This window comes from Catharus ustulatus, chromosome 14 (assembly GCF_009819885.2).
Source record: "Catharus ustulatus isolate bCatUst1 chromosome 14, bCatUst1.pri.v2, whole genome shotgun sequence".
Lineage (NCBI taxonomy): Eukaryota > Metazoa > Chordata > Aves > Passeriformes > Turdidae > Catharus > Catharus ustulatus.
This window is the reverse complement of record NC_046234.1, coordinates 8,710,736-8,728,702: the sequence shown is the minus strand read 5'-3', so window position 1 is coordinate 8,728,702 and position 17,967 is coordinate 8,710,736. Positions and strand designations below refer to the sequence as shown.

The following is a 17,967-nucleotide window of genomic DNA, read 5'->3' as shown; positions in this document are numbered from 1 at the left end:
TGTGGCAAACATGTTTTGCATCTTTCTTTGCGTGAAAGTCATGAATGTGATGTGTGGATCTTCTAATAATGTTTCCCTCCCTTAACTGGGTGAGGGGGGTGAAAAATTCCATGGAAGCAGCAGACTTTGAAAAGTGTGGCTGCTGGATCCTGGCGTGAATGAAAGGGGGAGTGTGAGTCAGCATGCATTGGTGACTGAAAGCAAGTGATTTATCAGCACTGTGCCTGTCAAAAAGTGAGCTGCAGGGAAGGGCAGACAGTAGGTAAACCCTTAGCACTGGTCACCAGCGAGTGCCTGGGCTCATCCCTCCCCGGGGCTGTGCTGTTTGTGTCAGTGTCTGTGCCTGCAGCAGAGGAACGTGGAGATCTGCTGTATTCTCCAACAGGTACCTGCCACAGCAGCAGGACATGGCACCGGTCAGGCTGCAGGCTGCAGGCTGCTGATTTCCGTTTTCTTTTTCTAGCATCAGCAGTGATGGAAAGGCAGCTGTGAACACAGCCCGATTTCTCTTCCAGTTTTTTCTTTAATTTGGATTAATGAGATCCCAACAGGCTGTGCTTCAACCCCCCCACCCCCACCCCTGGCTGGTCCTAAGGCAGCAATTGCCTGCCTTTGTTGTGCACGAAGAAACGACCAGTTAAGCATTTTTGCACAGCAAAAGCAGAACCGAGCAAAATCCTGGCACCATGTGCCAGTGCCAGGACCCTGCTGCTGTGTGTCAGAAGGGACAGTGACAGCCTTGGAGCTGAAATGGCTCCTGTGTGCAAAGGGGTCTGGTTCGTGGGGGATGGGTGATGGCTGTGGCCATCATATCTCAGGGTTTGGCATTTGTGCGTTTGATCTGAGGTAAATGACTCCAAAACTCACAGATGAGCTCAGTGACTAATCCCTGCCTAGGTCTGCTCTGCCCTTTGCTACCAGACCTGCAGAGGCCCCGGGGGGGGGGGGGCCAAGGCTGCGGTGGCTGCAACTGCTGGGAGTAGGGGCTGGGTTTGTCTCAGAGCAGCTGGTCTGGATTTTCTCAGCAAGGCAGAAGACAGGTTGTGCACACTGAGGCAGGCCCTGAAGAGAAAAGTGTCCCGTGGCTGTGAGGCAGTGCCTGGGAATGGTGGATCCAGCCCTGGCTGGAATACAGAGCAGGGACAGGGAGCAGGGAACACACTAAGAGAGAATGGGCAGGGGGAAAGGGAAAAAAACCAAAACTACCAAGGTTTCTTTACAAGTTTTGAATTTCACATTATCACATAGTAACCATTTTGCTAAATACAAGCATATTTTCAATCACATACAGACAGCTAAATACAGCATTATTTTCACATTTCGTTACAGTGCATAACAAAGCGAGGACAGTGTAAAGTACGCTTTTATTCTGGAGGTTCTGAGCAAGTTCAGTTTAACATGCAGATTATTTTTAATATGTGGTAGAGACCACAAAGTTAGCTTTTGCTTCTTTTTCCTCTTTTTTTCTCCTAGAGTATAAGAGCTCCTGACTTTTTACCTTCTGATTTCTCAGTCTCTCTAAGTCAAAGCATTAAAACCAGTTGTTAGAAAAGAATTCTTAGCGTATCCAATAAGTTCTTCATCTTAGAAAAAACATTCCAAATTTTGTACAGATGAATCTACATTTCCTATATTTTAATAAGCTGTCTAGAAAATGCAAGGAATTAGAAAAAGATGTAGATAATGATTTCTCTATCATTTAATATAACAATTTATTAACTCTAAGTAGTTAAGACTGTGTACATTTTCTTCTGTACTGTTCCTCTTTAGAATTAGAACACTTCTGTATTTAAATTGAAGATTTACTCTGAAGGCCTGAATGCACTTACTGGCTTAGGCTTTCTGGAATTTCTCCCTGGGAGCAGTAAAGGGGAATGTCCAAAACCCATTAAATAAAATATTGTCTGTCTCATGAAAAGTGATCTTCCCCTCTGGCCAGGCTCTCACATAGGGAATTACAGAATTTTACTATTGCTAAAATGCCTGATCCAACTCCTCACTGCCCCTCATGTCACCCTCTGGCTCTACCCTTGGGGCTGCTGCGCTCCTCAACCAGACACCCCCAGACACACCTAGTGTCCAGCTAGCCCCTGAAAAGCTGAAGCAGCTGTTTGGTGGACAAAGAAACTGCCCCTTTGGTGCTGTCTGCCCCGGCCTTTGTGAAATGCAACTGACTGAGCAAACCCTGCACTCAGCCCTGGCACCTGCCCAGTTCTGGGGTGCTCCCTGCACCCACCTTTGCTCACCTAGAAACAGATTTTGTAAAGGGCATGCTTTTCTTTTTCTTTTTAATCGTCAGGGCACTCAAACACAAGTGCCTGGCATTGACTGGCCTTTAGCATGAGGATACACTCACAGCCTATTCAACCAGTGACAGCTCACCAAGAAGCACCAGGCCAATGCCCCCCCTCCACCTTCCTGGAATTTGCTCCCTGTGCCTTCCCAGCAGGTGCAGTGCTGCTGCTCCCCTGCAAAGCTCCAGGAACTGAAATTGTTCCTAAAACACTAAAAACAAAAGTGCTCAGGGCTTGGGTTGTTGGATTGGGTTTGCTGCGGGTTTGGGGTTTTTTACAGCTTCAATATGGATGTTTTTTCTTGATACAGACCTGCCCATGTGCTGCTGCAAACTGTGAGAACAGGTTCAGAAGGAGAAACAGTTTGAACTCAACAGCAATCAAGACCTGTATTTCTGTAGACGGGGCAGATTAAAAAAGCTGGAACAATTTTTTTTTTCTCTACTCAGAGGCCTAAAATAAATACTAGATGCTTCCTGTGGCTTTTGCTTAATCCCCTCCTCCTGCCCATTGCAGTTTGGTGTATAAAGCTTTCAAACACAAGTAAAAAAGTCACTATAGTTTTGTTTGTTTGCTTTCAATAGGCTGAACTTTCCTAATTTGCTACAGGAGCACTGTCACCCCATTGCACTTCAAAAACTTGGGTTAAAATTTGGCAGAAGCAAAGCTTTCAAGTGGTGAATGGCATTCCCAGTAAACATCCACCTACATAGAGCTTTTGTGACATGGCTGCTATCCCATGATGGCCAGCCTGAGATGGATCCTCTTTTGTCAGGAGGAAAACAAATTTTATTCTTGAGTGTCTTGAGGCTTTCCTTTCCACCTGCTCAGACACTCCTGCTGTGTGTTCCACCTTCTCAGTGCCAGTTCTCTTTCACAGAGGTCAAGACAGAAAATTACTGTAACAGCAGAAAGTACCAATGGAAGCTGTTGCTTTCAATGCTATTTAACTTCTTTAAGAGCAAATCACACTTTTTAGGATGTCTGATGCACCTGAGTTAAGCTTTTCAAGTTTCTTACTTTGTTGAGTTACTTTTTTCCCCTCCCTCCTTTCCATTCCTCCTTGTGACCTGGCTGGTAAGGTCAGCACAGTGCTGTTACTGAGACAGAAATGGTGTGTCCCACCTGGCTGCAACACCCCAGTCTTAAGACATAACACCTGAGGACATGGTTCTCTCTCTATGCTCTTGATCACTTAATTCTACTGGAAAGCCCTGAACTTGGGGTACTTCCAAGGTACTCACCCAGATAGTAAATGAGTAAAAATTGCATTGAATAATCCCTACTGCAGTAAGAGTTGCCACTTAGAGTCTTGGTACAGCACAGCAAGAAAAAACACTGTTAAGGGAGGAATAATTTTAAAAAATAAATAATTAAAATTTTAATTACCAATCAAATAACTACTGTTTTCCTCTTTAAATCCCACAAAATGTTCTTTGCTATTGAACTATGTTCAAAAACATAAGAAAGAAAACTTAGAAGTGTGCATACCATGTCAGTAAGCTTCTCCTGTGGAACTGCCCTTATGAGGAAATGGTATCTGTGCTGCCTTTAGACCTTCCTGGAAAGAAATAGCTGACACAAACCAAGATGTCCTCCTGCTTTCTCTCTGCCTGTTTGTCATATGCCTGAGTATCCATCCTGTGGCTCCAAAAGCCAGCAGGTTTACTTCACGGTAACATGTACAGTACCCTGGCATGTACTAGCCCATTCAGCTCTGTGTACTCTCCCCTGTGTTGTGCAGCCCCTCATTTCTGCTTCCTGTGTCCTTACAGCATCCACACGCACCCTCAGTCATTCTCCTTCAGGTTTGTAGCCCCCGGTTCTGAAAGGTTATTTGGAACAGAATATTTCTTTCCAGGGTTTGTCCTGGTGTCCAAAACAATGTGGGAGGCTGTTCACAATGGGAGTGTTGCTCTCCCTTCTGTCACACTGAGTTCACTTAGTAAAGTACATTTGGTTAGTAGAGTTCATCACCACTCACCTCTCTAGAGGAGCTCAGCACAAGCACCGTCTATCTGATTTCACCACTTCTTCTGAAGAGTGCACTACGTTTGGGACAAACCCGCTCTTTACCCCTTCCCATCCCTCCTGGATTGAAATGTCCCCCCTCTTCACCAGCTCATATATATCACGAGTCAGGTCAGTGAAGGCCTTCTCCACGTTGATGGCATCCCGAGCTGAGGTCTCAATGTACTTCATGCCATAGGCGGCCGCCAGTTTCTCTGCCTCGTGCCTGGTCACTTGCCGCTGCGTGTCAAGGTCACACTTGTGACCTACCAGAACAAAGACGATCTGGTATGGCTGGACATGCACCTTGGTCTCCTCCAGCCACTCATGGACGTTCTGGAAAGACCTGCGGTTTGTAATGTCAAAGAGGAGGAGTCCTCCAACCGAGTTCCTGTAGTAGGCTCTGGTGATGGACCTGCAAGCCAAGGAGCCACAACAGTGTTAAGTTACAGCTGTGTTAATATATGTCCTGCATTACCACCACCCTGTCTACCCTGCAGAATTCTGGGCAAGAGAAGGCCACTCAGGCAATGTCTTAGGACTTTCTAGCTTGTGCTATTTAGAACTTGTCATTTAAAAGGAAAATTTATTTTGGCTTCAAGACTTCACACTTGGGTAACTGCCACACTGATTTATTATGGCTCTCTTCAAAATCCCCCCCACCACTTTTTATTCTTATGGATTTCTGTATGCCCTTGGCTGTTGAGTCCCACCCCCCACCACATCAGTTCTCTGGACACCTCATCTAACCCACTGCTTTAGAAGCACTGTGACAAATCAAAGGATTCAGTTGAAACCGAACACCCGCTCTCTGACAGCCACATAAAAGCAGGAGGTCAAAGATTTGGAAGGCTGACCATGGGGTTGTAACTCCCCTCCATATACCTAGGGCCCTGGGATGGGGACATCCACCCATCTGTACAGCTTCTTCCACTACACAACTGGATTAAAGTGACATTGCACACAGGACACTGCTACTGTTAGTGGCACTGACAGGAGCAGCCCGCCTGACCTCCCAAAAAACAGCAAAATGATACGAGAGCTTCCAAGGAGAATCTGCACTAACACTGGTCATATTCCTGCCAAATACTGGTAACATTAAATAGTCACCAAAAAGACCCAGAACTGCAGGCTGGAAAATGGAATACATCTCCCACAGCTCTTCTGAGCCAGGTGAGCCCAAGGCAGCCAGAAGCAGCACAGGAAATCAGCAAACACAGGGCAATGGAGCAAAGCTAAGGCCATGAAGTTAAGCAGAGCTACAGTTCAGCGACTACTACACAAGGGAAAATCAAGAAGCTGATGAACACTGGTGTTTCTGCAAGTCATGGATTCACTCTAAATCCAGAAGCAATGATCGATTTTAGTCCCTGGAGGAATTCACACTCAGGCCTGAACTCTCCTTGCTGGAGTAATATAAGCACTGCTGCATTTTTACCTTAGGACAAGTCTTTTTTTTGGCTATGCAAGACTGTTGTTAGGTGCCATTTGGTCCTGTAGTGTGTGTATCTGTCAAAATTGCCCCAAGAAAGGATGAACTGGAGTTTTCAAGAATTGTTTTATCAACAAACATCCAGTGATGGGTAAAAATTCACAGACAAAACTGAAGAAAGCCAGAAGCAGGGGAAAAAACATAGTTGGCTATGTTTGGGTAATTTCTCCTCTTCAACTGTTTGGCTTAGGGACAACAGTCACTCTGCACATTTGGCACTGAGGGAATTAGATCTGCCTTTTGCTATCTGGCCAGCTGCAAACAGATACTGGCACTTAGAATTCACCCCCACACTGTCACAGACATTTCTGCTTCTCTCTTGTGTTCTGTGCCATCAGCCCTGGCTCCTCCTGCCAGCAACAACAATGCCTCAGGTATTTCTGAAAGACATGATGAGATCTAAGCTGAATGCTGCTTCAAGGTAAAACCAGGTGAAGGTCTCAGTGCCTTTCCTTAAAGCCTTTTCCTCAACTCTTCCTCACCGATCTGCAGGAGGCAAAGCATATTGCCTTCATGCTGCACATCCCTCCCCAACTCCCTTCCAGGATTTTTACCTTCCCTCCTCTCACACACTCACACGCTGACGCAGGGCAGTACAGGGACTCGCACCTACTTTGGCCAAATTTTAACATACAGGTAATGTCTCTGTCTGGGAATGCCCCCTGCTCTGTACCCACAGCAGGGACTCCTGCACCCAGGGTCCATGCCTGTTTTTCCTTCTCAGCTGAGGAAGAGCTGCTGGCTGGAAGGAAACAGCTCTTCTGTGGGTGATGGGACACAGCTCCAGGGAGCAAGGGCTGCACAGGCTTTTGCTTTTGCTAGCATTACACAACATCACATTTCAGGCAAAAAAGTAACAGTATTTGAGCAACAAGAGATGGGCAAAACCTGCTGGATGGGAAGATTTGGACCCTGCTCTTCTAGAGCTCAAAAGCAGCCTCAACGCTGCCTCAGGCAGCATGTTTTGGGGCCTGATCTGGCAAAACAGAGTGGCACATGTTTAACTGTAATTTAAGCCTTGACTGCACAGAAATTGCTACTAATTTATGGAGAGTGAAACAGCTCACAACAGGGGGTCAGGAAGAGCAAAATTGTAACACAGCTGCTGCTCAGAGAATGCCAAGGTGTTTTCAAAATAACTACAGTGGTGTGTCCTCGCGGGACAGCTGTTAAACTATGTGAAGCAGGCTGGAAATGCTGAAATCAGAAAAAGGAAATCTTACAGATTTCCCTCTTAAGATATTCCCTGTGCTCGACAAATGATAAAAAAAGTTGCAGGTTTCTGGAGAGCACCTGCTCCATTGCACTTCTTGCCTATGACAAGTCCAAGGCTTTGGCTTATTCCAGTAACAGCTAATTCTTGTCTCTGGTCAAGAAACAGACCTTGTAGGAGGAACCCAAGAGTTATCTTCATGGGGCACAATTTGTCATAGGGCTAAGAGTGATTTGAAAGGGATAAACACAAACCAGATTTTCTCCTTGGGTTTTTTTGGGTTTTTTTTTTTTTTGGTCTGTTTTGTTTTCTTTTGTTTTTTGTTGGTTTGGTTGTTTTTGGTTTTTTTCCACATTTCAGAGTGCACCATAAAGGCCCCTGGGTTTGCTCCAGCTTTTCACATTGGGAATTAAAATCTGCACTTTGGCAAGGGCATTGCAAAGTTGCACAGTGAGGTTTTTCTAATGTCACTGACCATTCCTACCCCTTGCACTCTTCCTGCCTTTGCAGGCTGCTCCCCACCGAAGCAGTGCAGCCGCCCTTGAGCTGAAGGTCACCTGCTCATCATGCTGACAACCCAAGTGCCTGGTCAGGTCAACCCCAGCACCAAGGGCAAGCAGGGGCCCTGAACTTTCTAATGTTTAAATTGAAGCCACCCAACAGCTCTTGCTCTTCACAGCAATGGCAGAACAGGGGACGTCACTCAGGTGACGTCTATAGAAAACTCAGGTTTTCTACAGACCTCAGACAGAGATCCAAAGCTGGAAGCTGATGCAACACTGCAAGCTAAAGCACCTCCTCTCTCAACAGAATAAAGCACCAGCTCCTTGCCTGCAAGGCTTCAAGGTAGCAAAGGAAAAACCTTTCATGGATAAGGACCAACTACTGCACATCCTGACACAGACACCAGTGCCACAGATACAAGGGAAGGTGGTGAGAGCGGGGAGGGTAGGGGAGTTTTCATCTACTGAATTAAACCAAAACACTCCTCAGGCGAGTCATTACAGCACAGAAGTGGAAGCTACTCTGTGATGCTACACAGAGATGTGGAACACAGGAAGTGATCCCAGAGGGAGCAGGATGGGAGAGCGGATCAGGGTTAAAGACATGAAAAACACAAGTAAACAGGAGGCAGGAGCTGCGGGTACACTGACACCCCTTCAAAATGAGAGCTGTCTGAGCAGCAGGTCTGAGCCCCTCTTTGGCTGGGGCCCAGCCTGCTCCAACCAAGGCTGCTGTTTTTCCCACACAGTCCTGTGGGAAACTTGGCACGATCCCACATGCTGCCTTTATTTTACTTCATCGAGACTTGATTACTCTTGCTTAAGCTCCCAAATTGTGCCCATGCAGCGCTCGGCATGGCACTCTCCAGAAAGCACCTGTCATCTCTTCACAGCCACAGCCAAGGGTTTATCCCGACCTTCCTCTGTTCTACGGAGAGCCAAACACATATTCCACTGCATCGTGAGCCTCAGCGTTAGAGTCCGTGTGTGAAACATCCTGGTCCCTGCCGCCCCAGCGGGGGAAGCAGGCGCTCTCCCTGCCAGCTCCATCCGCGGATGCACGGGCACCTCGGCTGCTAAAACGCGGACTCAGCTCTGACCGGGCCTCGCACCCTCCCCGCTCCTCATCATCCACACCTGCACATCTGCATTCGGCCATCTGGGGTGGACACGGGTCCCAGGGATATGGGGGTGGGGGGGCACAAAAGGTGCCAATTTGACTCTTCTTTGTCTCCTTTCCACACGCCTCACCCGCAGGCCCCCCGCCCAAGCCGGGGCCAGGCCCGCAGCCCCCGGCCCCGCGCCGCGGCTCTCACCGGAACCGCTCCTGCCCGGCAGTGTCCCAGATCTGCAGCTTGATCCTCTTGCCAGGCTCGATCTCCACCAGCCGGGAGAAGAAATCCACGCCCACGGTGGGGTCGGAGATCTGGGCGAAGCGCCCCTCGGTGAACCGGCGGATGAGGCAGGACTTGCCCACTGTGGAGTCGCCGATGACGATCAGGCGGAACTGGTACAGCCAGATGGCCTCCATGCTGCTGCCGCCGGCCCCTCAGCGCCCGCCCGCCGCGCCGCCCATGCCCGGTGCGCGGGCCCCGGGGCGGCCGCGGCCGCGCCGCTCAGGCGGGGCCCATGGCGGGCGGCGCTGGCCCTGCGCGCCTGCCGCTGCCCCGTCACCACCGGCGCATCCCGCCGGGCTCCCGCCGCCTCAGCGCTGCGCCCAACGCGGGGCCGGGGGCACGGCGGCGCTGCCGGCGCGGCCCCGCAGCCGCCGAGCCGGCGCTGGAGCCCGGCCGCGAGTCCTTCCCCCGCTGCCGCGGAGCCCGCGCTCGATGCCGCTCTCAGCCGGAGCCGGGCCCGGGCCGGAGTGCGGGTGTGGTGCGGGCTGCAGGCGCGGCTGGCGCGGGTGCCGGTGATGCAATGGCGGCCGCGCGGTACCGCACTGCCGGGAGGAGCCGCCAGCCCCGGAACGCGGCGGTGCGGGAGCCGGGCGGGGCGGGGCGGGGCGGGACCGTGCGGGCCGGCCGGGAGCGGGGCCGAGGCGAGCGGAGCCGCAGGGAAACCCGGCACTGGAGGGATCCCGGGGACTGAAGGGATCCCCGGCGGCCGAGGGGAGCCCCGAGGCTGGGGCGGGGGGAGCTCTGCTGAGCCCATGGCCAAGAGAGCTCACCTTCCTCAGCGCTGGGCCAAGGGAAAGGGAGCGTCGAGCGCAACACCTTTCTGTGTTTTAAACCCGAGACTCATTTCTGGAGAGATTCAGGCTCCTCACTGCTGCACTGAGGGCTTCGTTCCCATTGAAATCTACCGGAGGAGCCAAGCGCTCCTGGCACTTCTGGAGAGCCTCTGCACCGCTCCAGGGTCACCTGCACCGCACCAACCTGTCTGGAAAGTGACGGGGCAGCAGAAGGTGTCTTACTCATGAAAATCAACAAATACACACATAGGTATCTGTCTGTATATGTACATATATATATATAGTGTGTGTATATACGACGTGAGTATAAAAATTAGTGATTACAGACGTTACATACCCAGCAATTTAAATACCACAAGTCTTAAATCCATTTTCCCTCACTTTGCTCGAGTGGGTTCCTAGCTCCACAGGGTGAAGCACAGTTTTTGGGAGGCTGAGTGGCCGTGAACATCCAACAGTTCAAGCACAGACACCACGGACTGCCAGTCCCAGTTTGCCCAGCCTGTCCCAAACAGGGATTGTCACTGCCACAGCAGCACACAGCCACTCTCCCCTGGCTCCGTGGGATATGGCCAAGTTTGAGCACCTACTTTTAAATCTCTTGCTAGAGCAGAGTTTTATCACTGGAAGGGAAAATTGACATGTATATTATTAAAAATAGTGAGTAAAATGCCTATATTCAGTCAGAAACAAAAAGGAGGAATATTGACACTTTTAAAAATTTTATTAATATGTTGGTGGGTTTTTTTAAAAATAAAGATGCTTTCATTAAAATCTCCTCCTTCATTACTACTATTGAAATAAATGCATTGAGAGTGGCTGTTATATTGGTTAGGTCCTCAGAAAAAGGACATTTATATAGGCATGAGACAGTTAGCCACCTTGTAAATTGGACTAGGATATTAGAGAGACCATTTTGAATCATGAGGAATAAATGGCAAGGAAATTTCTCAATATTCTTTGAAATATAATCTATTTATTAAAAAATAACAACCCCAAAAGATCCTACTTTAACATACCTCAGGACAGGAAAGAAAATTGATGAAGCAATCTACACAGCAACAGCAACAGTGCAACAGAAAAATATTAAACCTATAAATCCAAGTTAGTGTTGCATTAACCAGTGACTCATTGCCAGCGAGGCTTTGTGAAGATCTGGTACACTTCACCGAATGATTTCTGAGTATTCCATGCCCAATAGTTGAAGCCCACAACCAGTTGTGGTTTCTCTTCACTGTTTTTCTCTCCTCCCCATCAGCTCGCACACACAGTTGCCCCATTCCCTTTCTTCCCCAGGTCTGATCATGCTCAAGCAGGCACAGGGCACACAGGGCACTCGTTAACATCCTGCAGTCACCCACCAGCAGCATCTCCAGGAGCAGCTCAAGGCCCCCTGACAGTGGGCATTTCCTGGCGTGACCTTCAACAAGGAGCAGCCAGAGCACCTTGACTTGCAGGGCTGTGCAGAGCTGAGAGGACCACCAAGGTGCCCAGCAGATCCTGCCATGGCTAGAGGAATCTCTGAAGCATCAGGCACCTAATTCCCAGCAAATCAGCTTGCAGGACCCTGTGATGCAGATACTATGCACATCTCTGAACACCAGCATAAAGTTGAACACCCACTGCGTGACTAGGCAGCCATGGTGTTAATCAGCAGCAAGTGAGAAGGTAGGAGCAAATGAGAGCCTTTGTTCTGGTACCACTTTAGAAAATGGAAAATCTGGTGTCTGAGAGGCAGTAACCAGATTTGATGCAAAATGAGGTTTGTTGGCAGGTGCTAGTGAGACACCATGAGAGTGTGTGGGCTGATGGCAGCACTGGGAGCAGCCCCTGAGTGCTGATGGCAGCTCCAGACTGGGGTCAGCCCTTCGGAGCTCCTTCCCATGGCCCTGGGGGCAATTCCAGAGAAGCCCTTACCCCCCCAGAGCTGGTAGTGCCGGGAAGAGCTGCCTGAGAACCACCTGTGCACAGGTGAGGGCAGGGCTGATCTCAGAGCTTTCTCACCTGCTGGCAGCACCCCTGGGACTCCACAAGCAGGGTCCAATCCAGCAGCCAGCACCACGCTGAGAAGCCAAGGGGAGCTGTTGTGTAGGCAGTGCTGGCCTACACCCTATGCTGTGTGCAGCCAAACATGGGTGGCAGCCCTGCCCAAGGGCTCCCTGCACACCTTGCACTAGGTGACAAACATCCACACACCAGCCACCGGAGCAACTATTTCTTATTTAGTAAATTTGTTTTAAGGCATAAAAGCTGAGACAAAATGAGGCAAAGGCTGGAGAAGACTCCATTGCTACCCTGTGCCGTCTGTAGTCTCTGTCCCAGAGGGATAACATTCACTCCCTTCTAGTGTTAGATGATGATGCCCTAAGCAGATACTTGGGCTTTTTGCAAGTCCTGTTCCTCAGGCTGGTGGGTGATGACTGCTGTTCATGCTCCAAGTGGCAGGAACTCCACCTTAGGCCTGGCCCCAGCCCCAGCAGTCCCCATGGCTGGGGTGGGATGGTCTGGGGGCAGGCATCCTCTTGGATGGGAACTCCCCTGTGAGAAAGAAAACAGAAGGTACTGAGCCATGGTCAGGGATGTCTCAGAGCCAGACACCCTCCTGGACCTCAGCACTGCAATTCACAAAGGTATTTCACAGAATCATGGAATAGTTTGGGTTGAAAGGGAGCCTCAGTTCCAAACCCCTGCCATGTGCAGGGCCACCTTCCACTAGACCAGGTTGCTCAAAGGCCCATCCAACCTGGCCTTGGCTAGATTCCCTCTAAATAGATAGTATTCCCTGTAAATAATTTGGTTGTAGCTTAGCTTTTCTCTCAAACCAGTGCCTCTTTAGAGCCTGCAGCTGGAGACTGAAGCCATCTCCAAGCCCAAAGCTGCACTACAAGGAGCAGAGTGCATCAGCACTGCACATACCATGCAATTTTAATGCCCTTTCAGTTTCCAAGGATACAAAACACAATCAATAAGCCACAATCCCTCGCTGCGGGTCTGGCTGCACAGGAGCTCTGTGAGGCAGCCCATGTCTGCCCCAGCCTGGGACAGATCACAGCACACTGCTGAACTGGAGCACTCACGCCCCAGCCTGGGACAGATCACAGCACACTGGTGAACTGGAGCACTCACATCCACACGGTGTCATCTCTGGCCCTTGCAGGTATCACATTCCAGCCACACTCACAATGGAGCTGCTCATTGTTGCAGAGATAAACTGCACCCAAGCAGAGCCCTGAGTCCCTCCACAACCTAACAAGCCAGAGACCAGTCACTGAAAACAGTCACGGGCCACACACCAGGATGGTGGGAGTGCTGAGAGCAGGGCTGGGAACAACATGAAACAATTTATTAGCTAGTTCTAAAAAGCATTGCCGTTAAATTAGGCCTGTCTAGGTGTGACATGGAGACAGATTACACTGTTGACAGGGATGTGATTGCTCCCATGACCTGTGGCTGACTATGTTGCTGTAAAGCTCAGGACAGAGGGAAGGTATTAAGGTGAATTAGTGTTTATTATTTATACGATGCCCACAGTTAGTCAGGGTGGTGCAGACAAGCATAAAGTCAAGGGCACCACACAGTGCTCTGGAATTGACAGCCCAGCTGACAGCAGGCACTGGGAGCATAATTTAGGAGTTTGTGATGAGGTGACAGCCTTACAGCCTCCAGCAGCAATAGCAGGAGGGGAGAGCATGCAGGGCTGAGCGCCAGGAGGCACATGGAGTAGCTTCTGTTCCACCTTGGCTTTTGGCTGGCCTAAAGTGCCTTTTGGAGAGGTGGAGTTCTCTGGAAGACTGGCAGCCTCTGTCCCCAGGAAAATTGTCTGTTCTCCCTCCCCAAACACCCCCTTGTCAGCAAACTGTTTCTAGTGCACAAGGGAGTGAGCACTGCCCACCAAGGCAGTTCCAGGCATGCTGACTTGGGCTCCAGGGTTGGCATCCTGCAGAGCCACCACTAACTAGTTCCTCAGTTCACACTGGAATCAAAACAAAAGCAGTAAAGCAGACAAAGGATTGATAAAGAGAGTCCTGGCTGAGTGATGCTGGCTGTTCCATTAATGGACCCCCATCAATATAGGAACCCATTAGGTAAATGGCTCTCCTACACTTGGTGCCCAGGCTCCTTCTGTACCCAGCTGAGAGAGGCAAAAACATCTTGAGAGCTATTTTTCCCACTCACCTTGATGGTAAGAGCTGTCCTCCACTACCACTTCTCTCTCCCTTGGCTGCAGAGGAGCAAAGGGCCCAACACAGAGTAGCTGCCCAACTTCAGACAGCTTCAATTGCCCCATCTGAGCAGGAGGCTCTGCCTCTTCATAAGGAGCTTAACAATGGCACAGAGATAGGGCTGCAAAACCAGCCAGGATCCATGACAGTGGGAGAATGTGAGAGAGACAAATGTGCAGAGAAACTTCAGAAATAACCGGAGAATTCTTTTGAGTCAGTAGCAGTGCTCCAGGGCAGTGTTAGCACTTTCTTTGCAGCCAGAATGGACAGGGAAGATTAAACTCTCTTACAGTATGACCCACCTGGGTGGACATGTACAGGGAATGAGGTTGTCCCCACATCCCTGCAAGTGGCAGAGCCACCCTCTGGTGCCACTCAGCACCCGTGACACAGCCTCTAGCCCCAACAGCAGGCAAATACAAGCAAGTCAGCTGCGCTTTTTGAAGAGACATAAAATGTTTGCATAATGTTTCCCTGTGACAATAAATTAAACAGCAGCTCCTTACCACGGGAGGGCTCACTCCAGATGCAGCTCCTGGTGTCTTATTTCAGATTACGATCACATTAAAATGGTCATGGGCTGGCTGATTGAAAAGAGGGCCTCCTATCAAGAGATCATTATATCTGCCTGTGCCTGCCTGAATCGTAGCACAGATCCTCCACTGGGAATATTATGTCCTTGTAGCTGTTCTTCCCAGGAAGGGAACTGGATCTGCTTAGAGCAAATAGATGCCATTACAATCAGGATAAATTAGTAATGGTGAGTGGGAGACAGAGAGAGAATGGTAGGGAAAGAGATTATTGTGATTTTTCTTGCTATAAAGTGGGTGTCTGAGCTACTTACATTGCCAGAAAACAGCTCCCTGGCTTCCCCTCTGAGTCCAGAGTTCAGACTGCTTGCTAATAGCTCAAGAGTTACTTTGGATTGTTAACAACTACTGTAATGGTATTATGAGTTGTTAAATGCATGAAATCTGATTTCTGTTCCTGCTGGTAGTGTCTCACGTTTAGCAGCTGCACAGGCTGGTCTGTAGAGAGAAGGCAAAACACACTTGCAGTCATTCTGTTCAGCACCTTTTCATCACCAGCTGCCACACCTGTTGAGGATTAGTTGTGGGGGTCTTTAAGGTGCTGCAGGGGGTAGGACTTGTGGCTCTCTGGTGTTGTATAGTTTCCATTTTGTAATATACAGGATGCCAAGTAATTCACTAAACCCTGACAGCAGTCCTGGAAAAAAGGAAGATGCCTTCATGCACAGGATTCCTTCCTTTCCTCCTAAAGCAACCTAAAGCAGGGCTGGTTTAGCTAGTTAGGGCCCACAACAGAGGCTGAATTACCACAGCCCAGAGACAAGTTCAACCATAATGATTTTACAACATTTAAAAAAGCAAATATCTGGCTGCTTAAGCGAGCACGCGTTTCAAGTCACTCACAGGGCAATGACTGTACATCAGTCCCTTTCCAGCAGGAATATTTACTGGAGTCCTCAAGCATTAACCTGGTGAGACCAGCAGCCCTGGCAAGCTCAGCCCCTGCTCCTGTTTGTGTTTTTCCACTCCTTTCCAGGATGCTGATGCCTGCTGACAGCTTCACCCTTCATTCAGACTTTACTATCTGAGATGAGGCATTTTAAGCTGAGTGAATGGGAAATTAATGCAAAACAAAAACGAGCTTGATATGGGGCTGCCAGACTCCTGCAGGGCTCCTGAAGGAGACATATCCAGCTCTCTGTCATTTCTATCACTCTCTCAGAAGAAAGAGATCTCATATAAACCATTTATAGTAATTTCTCCATGGGTCTTCTGGAGACTGATGCTCAGTTTTTGCACCTTCAACCAAGCAACCAACCAACCTGTTTAGAAGGGTGGGTGATGGTGTCAAGCACCCCAAAAGTGGAGTTGCCTGCTGTTGCCCACTGTTGCTCAAACCTCATTGCTCCAAATCAGCCATCTCCTGCTCAGGACAACCCAGGAGCTGGTCCTGCTGTCCCAAAACACTCAGAGTCCTCCTGTGGCCCCGCAAACTTCACCCTGCCAGAGCCACTCCTTCTGGCAAAGCCACCAGTACCAGGACTTCCCAAAAATGCATCCCCTGGGAAGCAGTGGCTGCTCCTGGCTGAGATTTCTGTTAAAAGGGCTCTCCAGTGGTTAGTGGGTCTTGTGCAGCAGCAATGCTGTTGGGAGCTCCAGGAACACGTACCTTGCACATGTGTGCACTGATTTTGCTTGGGCCTTCACAGTGAGCTTCCCAATTTCTGCTGACAACTTCTGTAACAGTGCTCAGAGGGACATCTGTTCCCAGGCATTCCCTCTAGCACCTGAGGGATGCAAAGTAAGCAGGTGAAAAAGAAAAAAGATTGAGCCATGAAAAATCTTCAGCTACAAACCAGACAGCTAAAACAAATAATCAAACCTGGTGCTTAGTTATCAGGATCAGAAGTCTATTTATTCAATTTTTGATACATCAATCAATCTATCTATTTGATACATTTTTGACTTAACAAGCCTGAAAAAATACAGCATTTTAAAATTTCAACAGATCACATTATTAGAAGGTTTTATTTAGCCAGCATTTTTTTATCTCCAAATCTCTACAGTACTTCAATTTTTCCCCTGCCTTGATAAAGGATAAAGCTAGGCAAATATTTATTAATGGATAATTAATTCATCCACTTCTTTCCATCTCTGCTGAAACACTCATTCAGGATTCAAAAATTCTTTCTTTCTCTTCTTTAGTTAGCTTCTAAACTATTTTCAGTAGTTTCTGATATGTGTCTTATGAATAATTCTGAATGGCCATAGGCCACACATTGTATTTGCCTGATGAAGCAGAAATACTTTCTAGAATTTTGCTTTTTCTCCATTTTTTTTCATCTCGGAAGATTTCCAAGAAAAAGTTATATAAATCAGACATAACCTGGAAGAAAACACATTGACTTGGAAATGCAGAACCCTCATGCCAGGTCTACTGTAGATGCTGAGGTTTGGGCTTGATATTAAAAGGATGGTGCCCAAGGGTCCCAGGCTGTCAGCCAGCATTCCCTGGGCCCACTCAGACCCTGGGGTCACTTCTGTGTCCAGCAAGAGCCCAGGGGTCACACTCAGCTGCCACTGCAGCACTGGCACCAGTACCTCCATGTGCAGGGAAATGAGAGACACAAACCACATTCACTGGCAGCACAAAGTCTTACCTTTTCATGTAGCTTTGCTTGACCCGTTCTACAATGAACTAGTATAAATACAGTCAGAAAACTTTCCATCTGTTTTTTCTTCTTTTTTTTTCTCCAGTTACAACCCCACTCTTGATGCCATCAGCACACACCTACAGGCCAGAGTCTGTATTGGGTTTAGCATTCACATAATAAACCACATCAAAACTGGCCATTAACTGTATACCCACAAGATCCTCTGCTTCTCCAGAGGACACTGGCAATAAACGTGCCTTAAATCATTTTATGATAAAGTGCTTTCTGTGCAGTAAGTGAAACAGAGTATAGAAAATTTTACTGCCTCAGAATCAGCTGTGTGACAGAAGTGTGTGTGGTTTGGCGGTATAATCTTTTACTTTGATAAACTATTAAATGCCAAAGAAAGCTTCTTAAGTTAATTAGGCCGTAATTTAAATAAACAAGCCAGCAAAGGATTAACAAAAAATCCTCAATGGAATCTGAATACAAAAATAGTCTCACAAAGTCCCATGCCAAGTTCATAAAGGTAACTGCTGGGATGAACTGGCCCACTTTACTCCCCTTACTGGTATCACCAATGAGAAAGATGTTAATTTTCTGAAAGACCAACACAACCATTTCCAGCTCCATTGGTGCAAACAGCACTTTTGGCAACATTGCCATGTACTAAAGCTGCATGAGGAGGAGGAGATGGGTTAACTCTGCTTTCATGATGGAGAGGAATCAGCTGAACACACCAGGAAGAGACCTGGACCTGGGACGGAGCCCATGGCTCCAACCACTTTCCCAGGCACACCAGAAAGTCTTCCCCCAGGAATATCCCTATCCCTGCACCCAGGAGGAAAGCAGTAACC

General features: G+C 48.6%; 1 protein-coding gene across 1 annotated transcript; it reads right to left on the bottom strand.

The window, feature by feature from the left end:
* Positions 1-1,211: 1,211 nt before the first annotated feature.
* RAB39B (RAB39B, member RAS oncogene family) lies at positions 1,212-9,090 on the bottom strand. Its single transcript, XM_033072528.2, has 2 exons — positions 8,829-9,090; positions 1,212-4,719 (listed from the first exon to the last, which is right to left on the bottom strand). Exons 1-2 carry the CDS (start codon positions 9,041-9,043, stop codon positions 4,293-4,295), a joined length of 642 nt encoding a protein of 213 aa, XP_032928419.1. The 5' UTR covers positions 9,044-9,090; the 3' UTR covers positions 1,212-4,292.
* Between the last annotated feature and the right edge of the window lie 8,877 nt (positions 9,091-17,967).

Bases quoted from the DNA above. Each gene is read 5' to 3' on its own strand.
- RAB39B (XM_033072528.2), bottom strand. From the start codon at position 9,043: ATGGAGGCCATCTGGCTGTACCAGTTCCGCCTGATCGTCATCGGCGAC. The intron at 4,720-8,828 runs GTGAGAGCCGCG...CTTGGCTTGCAG, and splicing joins GCCGGGCAGGAGCGGTTCCG to GTCCATCACCAGAGCCTACT.